Source organism: Hyaena hyaena, unplaced genomic scaffold, assembly GCF_003009895.1.
Source record: "Hyaena hyaena isolate Hyena2069 unplaced genomic scaffold, ASM300989v1 scaffold_195, whole genome shotgun sequence".
Taxonomy (NCBI): Eukaryota; Metazoa; Chordata; class Mammalia; order Carnivora; family Hyaenidae; genus Hyaena; species Hyaena hyaena.
The window spans coordinates 1,721,596-1,730,689 of NW_024080827.1; the positions used below are offsets into that span (position 1 = coordinate 1,721,596).

General features: G+C 46.6%; 1 protein-coding gene across 1 annotated transcript in view; it reads right to left on the reverse strand.

The window, feature by feature from the left end:
• TAPT1 (transmembrane anterior posterior transformation 1) overlaps positions 1–8,262 on the reverse strand; it is a 61,900-nt gene extending 53,638 nt beyond the window's left edge. The window contains exon 1 of the mRNA XM_039241538.1: positions 8,010–8,262. Coding sequence (XP_039097469.1) covers positions 8,010–8,220 — 211 coding nt within the window. The 5' untranslated portion in view covers positions 8,221–8,262. The remainder of the gene's footprint in view (positions 1–8,009) is intronic.
• Between the last annotated feature and the right edge of the window lie 832 nt (positions 8,263–9,094).

Consider the following 9,094-nt stretch of genomic DNA (forward strand, 5'->3'; position numbering starts at 1 on the left):
CTATCAACACCCTAGAGGAGAAAGCAGGAAACAACCTCCTTGACCTCCACCGCAGCAACTTCTTACTTGACACATCCCCAAAAGCAAGGGAATCAAGAGCAAAAATAAATTGTTGGGACCTCATCAAGATTAAAAGCTTCTGCACAGCCAAGGAAACAACCCAGAAAATTAATAGGCAACCAACGGAATGGGAACAGATAGTTGCAAATGACATATCAGATAAAGGGTTAATATATTTTTTTTTAAATGTTTTATGTATTTCTAGGAAAGAGAGAGAGAGACAGCATGAGCAGGGGAGGGTCAGAGAGAGAGGGAGTCAGAGACTGAAACAGGCTCCAGGTTCTGAGCTGGCAGTCAGCACAGAGCCCGACGCGGGGCTCGAACCCACGAACCGTGAGATCATGACCTAAGCAAAGTCGGACGCTTAACCGACTAAGCCACCCAGGCGCCCCATGCAAACTTGTTTTCACGGATAAAGGCCGATGTGGCAAATAAATATATATATTCAATGAACTATATAACCAACCTAATAACTAATTTTCTGTAAACAAGTCATATAACACAAACCCACAAAAGTGTCATAACTATATTCTAAATATAAAATGGTGGTGTGTCAGGATTCTACTTCTAGAAATGCAAGAATTTTAAACACCAATTTAAATTCCACAATACACTTAAAAAATTCAAATGATACAAACATGTTTTTAGTGCACAGCTCTTGTTAAGTATGGGGCATATTCTACTGTTATGTCCACTTTGCAGATGAAGAAACCAAGGGACAGAGAAGGTAAGGAGGTCTCCAAGATCACACAGGAAGCAAGTGGTAGAGCCAGAATTCAAGATCAAAGCGTGGGCTTTGGGGCATTAGATTATTTTGCCTATCACTGTCTCAAGTGCTTATGTATTTTCTGAAAAACTGGGACCCCCTCCATTCTGTCCTTTCTCTGTCTCCACCCGGGGTTCACCTCTATGGTGTTACACTGTTAACTGGTCAGCTCCCTAACCAGCTCAGAAGCTGTTTGGAAGCAGGCACCATGTACCCCGATCTTCCCCATGTCCAGCCTCCAGTGAGTTCTGAATCTAAAGGAAGTGTCTGCTTACAATTAACACCATACTGATGGTTTAGGGAATGGTTTTTAAAGATGCATTAAAGCAATACTAACAAAAGAATCAAGCTTCGTGGGGTGAAATATTCCGGAAGCTTTGTCTTACCCTCTTCTCCCCCACTGCTCAGAAACTGGCCCTGCTTAAGGGATAAGGATCTTCCCACTCTGCCAAGAGGCAGTTTGCAAAGGTCTTGCACACAGCACTTCATAAAATTCTCACAATAATCCTGACAGCTACAGACAGCAGATAATGGGGTTCACGGTTGACAAATGAAGAAACGGAGGACCGCGGAGGTTAAGAACCTTGTCCAAAGTCACTGAAAGGTTAAGAGGCAAACAGGGAATAGAATCTAGATCTCTGACCTCCCAGTCCAGTGTGTTCTCTCCCCTACACAATTAGCATCCACCTCTCTGACAATCACACAAGACAAGATAACCTCACCCTAACCTGGCTTCAACCAGCCAGAAAGAGCCGTTTGATCCCTGGTGAAGAAGAGGCTTACACTGGCCTGCAGCTGGGCACCCGCTTTGTGAGTCCGCTCCCGCCTTTCCCTGGCCACAGATATACTCCCCGGGATGCTGCTCCGTCTTCTGTTCCCTAGTGTAGCACCACTGTTTCCCTTCTTGTTGTTTTAAATATTGTTCTCTAGCATTCTACAGATTTGCCTGAGCTTACCTGTCCTGTTCTAGTGGGGAGAGCTGCCTGGCTAATTCCTTAAGAAGCCTACTGCTTCACCTGTGGGCGGGTGCCGCCCCTCAAGAATTCTGCGAAGTGTACCTTAACTTTTTCCATACTGTGGTGGCATTTCATTCCTTCTTGACCAACGTTGCTCTCATGTGTCATGCCAAACATCTGTCTTTATATTTAAGAGCAAATTATTTTCCAAAATAAAATAATCCAAATGTTTATTTTCTGAACACTGACTTAACTTTTTAGATGGCAATCAATTTTAGTTCATTTATCCAGTTCTCAGCAAGAAGTCAGCATATAATATAAACAAGCGCTTCTACATTGGAAGAACTAAATTTTGCCACTTGTGAATATTCCATACAAGGAAAATAATACCAATCATAAATGTAAATCAGTTCCTCCAGTTCTCGGCAAGAAGAAAAGTCAGCATATAATATAACAAGTGCTTCTACATTGGAAGAACTAAATTTTGTCACTTGTGACTATTTCATACAAGGAAAATAATACCAATCATAAATGTAAATCAGTTCTTCTAGAGTATTTTTAATCAATATTCATCTTTCACCACAAAAAAATGCTGTGATCCAGTATTAAAAAAAAAGTTTTTTTTAATGTTTATTTATTTTTGACAGAGACAGAGACAGAGCACAAGCTGGGGAGAGGCAAAGAGAGAGAGACGGAGACACAGCATTTGAAGTAGGCTCCAGGCCCTGAGCTGTCAGCACAGAGCCCGACAGGGGCTCAAACTCACAAACTATGAGATCATGACCTGAGCTGAAGTCTGATGCTTAACCGACAGCCACCCAGGCGCCCCGATCTAGTATCTTGAATAGAGAAAAAGTAGAGTATAAACTGCTCTCTTCATCTCTAAAAGATGACTATGTTTAATTATTTTCTGAGATTGCTTGTTTTAGAAATAAGAACCCAGGATACAAAAGTATTAATTAAAAGTAATGACTAATCATGAATATATTTATTACGTTAAGTAATATGTCCAAATATATCTTTCTTAAAATAGCAATGACCACTAAAAAATTGGAAAGTAATACTAGTTAACTGTTAGGAAAATATTATGAAACATGCAAACCTTCACAGTCTTAAATAATGTAAAACCGTAATAAACTTTCCTAAGGTTACATGAAAATATTACAGGTAATTTTATTACACAAATTCAGAGGTACATCTTTGTACCAGGCCAACTAGAAATCAATACAACAGCAATTCTGTCTTCCTAAGTCAAATAATAGTAAAAGCACCATTCAAGATTTTCAGATCCTCATACTACTTATAAATAGTCTCATTTAGAGATGTTAAGGTAGGATATTCCTAAATTTGTAGATGGAAAACAGGGACACAGAGAGGAGTGACTTTTTCAAAAGTCACAAGGTGACAGGGTAAAAGACTAAAAACGGGACCAGAATGTCATTAATCTGACACTCAATGCTACTGTTTTTCCAAAGACCTGTTTCGTGCAAGCATTCCTCAAACTGGGCCACAAATGAGCAGCCAGGCTGCATTCTGGAGGGTAAACTAGAATGCAGTTAAACATTTTAAAAAGCCAAGACACTGAACCAGTCAAAGACCAAAATGAGTAACTTTTCACTGCTTGTTTAGTTTACATGTACTACTTAAATAAAGCAAGTGAAAGCAGAGCAGTAGTTTTGCCAGAGTGATGAAGCTAATTTCACCCTACCTATCTATGCTTGTGGTTACTCCAAGTAACTTCCCAGTTTTACATTTATTATTACTTCCCTTTGTAAATGAGAAATTGACTAGGCTATAATATCAGAATAACAGCCTTTAATCATCCATTAGGATAAATTTGGGGCCACAGAGATAACTATGTAACATATTAGATGAAGGATGAGGACTGGTTAAATGAAAAGGTTTTTTTTTTTAATGTTTATTTATTTATTTTGAGAGAGCGCATGGGTGTGCACACCTGAGACTGGGGGAGGGGCAGAGAGGGAAGGAGAGAGAGAGTCCCAAGTAGGCCCCATGCTCACCTGGGAGCCCAGTGTGGGACTCAGCATCACAACCGTGAGGTCACGAGCTGAGCAGAAATCAAGAGTCCGATGCTTAACCCACTCAGCCACCCAGGCGTCCCATGAGAAGATATTTTAATAAAAATAAATTATTTGTAGTAAGAACTTAACTTTTCAATTACACAAATAATAGGGCGTAAAGAATATGAGCCGTTAACACCTTGGTCCCACTCAAAGGCTTCCGTGGGAACTGTGAAAAGGAGTTCAGCTGGCCTTTCTGGGTTTAGGCTCGTTCCTGCCTCTGCTCATTCCTTCATGGAAGTAAAGCAAGAGGTCTACAATGGGCAAAAGAAAGAGAAAAGCAGCAAAAGAGACGGATAACAAATGTGAGCTCTAGAAGTGGAGAGTCACCATTTACACAAAAGGAAAAACCCAGGCCCCGTGGCACTGTTGAAATCAGACACGATCCTGTTCAACCATCACCCTGCTTGAAGCTCTTCTGTTTTATAGGCAACACCCATCCCTCTGCATATTCCTACACGTGCGCTTTATAGGTACTGTTTCATCCTCACCAGTAGCTGAAGCTTATTTTACATCAAGTCTTCTACTGTTAAGTCTCCACAGGCACTAGGGCCAACTTAGGTAGCTCAGATACTGAACTATTTAGGAGCGGAGTCATGAAACAGAGCCAAAGAATTAGGCAAGCGGTCTAAGCAAGCACAAAGTCTATAAAGCAATTCGACAACAAAACAAGCCAAGAACACATTGCCTAATTCTTAGTCCAAAGTTGACTTGCCGGACCCAGATTCCTAAATGGGAACATGGCTTATATAGCAACTCTCCCGCTTAAGAACTTTTACAGATGACGGGCACTTGGGTGGCTCAGTCGGTTAAACATTCGACTCTTGGTTTTGGCTCAGGCCATGATCTCACTGTTTGTGGAATTAAGCCCCACATCAGGCTCTGTGCTGGTAAGGCGGAGGCTGCTTGGGATTTTCTCTCTCCTCTCTCACTGCCCCTCCCCTTGCTCTCTCTCTTTCCCTCTCGAAATAAATATTTTTTTTTTTTTTGAAAAAGGAACTTTTACAGATGAGTCAAGTGAGGAATGAGTACAAAAACATGGTAACATGTACTTATTATCTGAGTTTATGTCAGAAAGGACAATAGAAGTTGTTAGTATTTTTAACAAGATATAGATTTTTAACAAGAGATGAATCTGCAGTTCTGCACTATACCCAGAGTCTAAGAACAGTGGCCAAATAAAGCAACAGTGGAATACACAATGAGCATTTGAGAGAGAGAAAGAGAACAGGTGTGATGAATGGAACACCCATTGCACACGACATTAAGGTAGAAGTACTGTAGCAAAGAAGAGTTTCAACCCACTGCCATGCTACACAGAAGTCAAAGATGGCGTTCAGAAAATCAACTGATTCCAAGAGTTTGAAATGAGAAACACAAAGAAAAGTTACACTTGATGTAGATACACGTACATGGTATATATAACTGCTCATACACAAACTAATATTCATATATTTTTTCTAAAGATGTAAGTGAACCAAGATAGGTATAAAGCAAAAATATTACCCTCAAATACTACGTTTTGAATTATTTTACTTGGATGGGGAGAGTGTGGATAAGTATCTCGTCTGTATATTCGTTCAGGAAATCCTAGACTGTTGGGAGAGGCCAACAAACATTTTAAGAGCTCTAAATTCCTTGGGAGAAATAATAAAGAGGATTTTGGAACTGATGGTTGGGCCACCAAGACACTAAGATTATGCCTTTCAAAAGCAAAAACAAAGATTGCCCTACACTGGGGAGGAGGACTAGAGTATCAGAGGCAGAACCAGAATTCAAGGAAAAAAAAAAAAAAAAAAAAAAAGGACAAGTCTGTATGGTGACAGATGGCAGCCACACTTGTGGCCAGCACAGCATAACCTACAGAGATGCAGAATCGCTATGCTGTCCACCTGAAACTAATGCCACATTGTGTGTCAACTACACCATTTTTTTCCACTGGACCCAGGAACACTTCAAGTGCAAGCAGCAAGACATTGGAAGACATTTGATTCAGGGAGAAATGCTTCCCACACGACAGTAGGTGGTGCCACTCAAAGGCCCTCTGGCCCAGGCCAGCCCCTGGGGGAACAGTTTTCTAAATTCTGCAGAAGAGAGGAGGGAAAGGTTACAGAGCAGGAGAAAGGGGCGATGCTAGAAAAGCAAGGTAAAGCAGCAGCCGCTTAGCAGCTGGGGTGTTTAAGAAAGGCTGTAAGAGTTCTAATCTCCAGAGGGTGGCTCCAACCAAAGTGGCATCAGACTCAGTGAACGCCAGCAGGCCAAGAGCTGTGCGACTAGCAGAGAAGAAACAGACACCTGAGGGAAAAATAAGGGCCCCACACGTACAACGCCGGCTGGTGACCCCAGCGGAAATATGCCTGTTTTCTTACCTAAGTCTTGATCCCCACGGTTTTCACCATCATCTCCCCTCACAATAAGACTGACGGTATTAGGGGTACAATGAGGACTGTCCCCACAGCTAAAGCTGGAAGTGTCGCTCAGATAGACTTTCTGCAACTATGGGTTAAAAGTCCAGCTTCCAACATGTTAAGTAAACCATGCTCAGAAACTCATGTTGAAGAACGCGTGTGTGTGGTGTGAAGTCTATGGAAGTCCATGGTACCAGGTATTCTGACCCATCCTGGGAAGGGCTAAGGTAGGGATGTTAGGGGTTAATCCAAGAGCCTAATACATCTGTGCTCATCAAAAGGCTCCTGACAACTTCATTTTCTGTGTATGCAAACAATAACAAAAAAGACTGTTATGATATTGGCTTGTGGAAACTCAGAAATATTTTAAAGACATTGTAGTGAAACCTGGCCACACTTGTTTCCATTTGCACTAGAGTGTCTTTAAAGTTCAAGTGTAAGTCAGTAAACACCCAGTTGAGAGACTTAATACTCCGTCTTACTTGGAGTCTGCCAATTCAGAAAGTAAATACTCTTGAAAGCAAGTATTTAACTGACAACTAAACCAAACACGGTTGAGAATTTCTAAGTGGTTAATTAAAAAAGACTGAACAAGGCACAGTCTAAACTTCATTTTTCAAAGACAGGGATCTCTTCAAAATCTAACCTACGTCTAGTTCTGAGAATTAATAAATTACACAGGATCTCACCTGATCAGCCTTCTGATATTTGAGTATTCCTACACTTTCAATATCCAAATACAATCAATGATGCAGTAAGCCTGAAGACTTCACATTTATTTGCAGGAACTGCGGAAATAACGGCCAATGCAGCCCCTACTGCTCACCAGAAGCAATTTTGGGGGAAGAAATCCAATGGAGTTATGGTTCAGCTACTGTTCAAAACTTAGAATTACATAAAATTTAAATGCTGCGATCACTGTATTCAATGAAACACAGATCTCAAAATCTTTTCTTCTTTTAACCCTAATATACAACCGCAATATAAATACAAAGGCAATTTGAAATTTAAAAAAAGAATCCTACAGCTTAAAAAATGATAACATTACAATATGCTTGGAATTGGTCACTGAAAGTAAGATTCACAAGGTCATCTATTCCTATACAGCCAATTTTTTTTTTTTTTTTTAAGAGGCTTAAGTTTCGATTTAGGAAAAGTTCACAGATAGCATTTTGAAGACTACATATTTCTGTTCTGGGCAACAGTACTGAACTTCACGGCCATTACCACATTGCTAAGCTGCGGCTGAGGAGCACTTCATCTGGAGGGCAAGTTAACAGGTTTCTATGGCTCAAGTTCACTTAAAATACACAGCGAAAAAAGTCACCTTGGCAGGGAAGTGATTAAGAAATCAGCCTTGAGCTTCTCAGTTTGGGGCTCCCTGAGACGTGGGAGATGCTCGCCAACGATCACTGGGAGTGAGGGCGCCCCGGGGGTCTTTCTGAAAGACCTTTCGGAAGCCGTCAAGCGCTCCGGGACCGAACTTCCCGGGCCGCAGCGCGGTCTCTCGGCCACACCTGGCCCGGCGTGAGCCGCGGGGACCCCGGTGCCGTGCGCGGACCCCGCCCGACGAGCTGTCAGCGGCCGCGGAGCCCCGGAGCCCCGGCAGCTCGCGCGCCCACAGCCCGGGCGGCCCCGGAGGCAGCGGCGGCCGCGGGGCAGGGGCCCGGGGTCGCACGACGCCCCCCCGCCGCCCGCGGAGCCCTCGTCGCGGCCTAGCGCCGCCCGCTCGCCTCACCTGCGCGGCTGCGGCGCCGCTCCCGCCGCCGGTCGCTCTCGTAGAAGCCCAGCGTCTCCGTGTGCTGAGGCGCCGGCGGGGGCCCGTGGCCGCCGCCGCCGCCGCCGCCGCCTCCGGGCTGCTCCGCCTCGCCGCGGCCGTCCCGCTCCGGGCCGTCCGCGCCGCCACCTCCGCCTTCTCCCGGGGCGGCCGCATCGCCGACGCCCGCCATGTTCCGAGCACAACAAACTGTCCCCGCCGCTTCCCTCCAGCCTCCGGCCCGGCCTCCGCCTCCGGCCGGCCCCCTCCCGGCCTCGCCCCGCCCCTCTCCGGAGCCCGGGCCGCCGCCGCCGCCGCCGCCGCCATCCGCGGCTCGCCGGCCGGCGCGCGCCATTGGCGTCAGCGGCGCGTGGGAGGCCGCCGCCGCCGCCGCCGCCGCCGCCGCCACGGCCGCCGCCATCTTCTTCCTGCCCTCGGCGTGGCGCGCGGGGGCTTCTCGCGCCGCGGCGGGCTCGGCGGTCCGGGACGCCGCTCCGGGCTCCATGCAGCCGGGCCGCGCGGCCGGGGAGAGCGGCCGCCTCCGGGGTTCGGGTCGGGGGCCGGGCGCGGCGGCGGACGGAGGGTCGGCGGAGGAGCCCCGGGGCGGCGGCCTCTGCGGCCGCGGCCCGCCGTCTGCGAGGTGTCCGGCCGCCCGCCCGGGGCCGCTTTTGCAGGCTCGGGGCCCGGAGTGCGCCGGCGCCGCCTGCCCGGTCTTGGCGCCGCCCGCGCGGCCGCGGCAGCGAGGGCCCGGCTCCAGATCCCCGACCCCCGCGAGCCCTGGCTCCATACGTCCGCTATTTGGGCTCCATCTCTTCTGCATATTTATAATGTCCTGTCACATTGCCTGGCCTGCGGGTTTCCGTTGACAGTTTCCAAAACACTCGGGCAAGAAGGAGCTCGGGGATGCTGGCCTACAGGTGGGGGCGCGAAGGGGAAGCCCGAGGAGCCAGGTGCCTTCTGCGTTTCAGGCGCCCGCGGGCGTCCTGGACTGTTTCGGGATGAGGGTTATAGGAACGCTCTTGGCCGCCGCGGTGCCCTTGCTCCATCACCTGGGCGGCCACTTTACT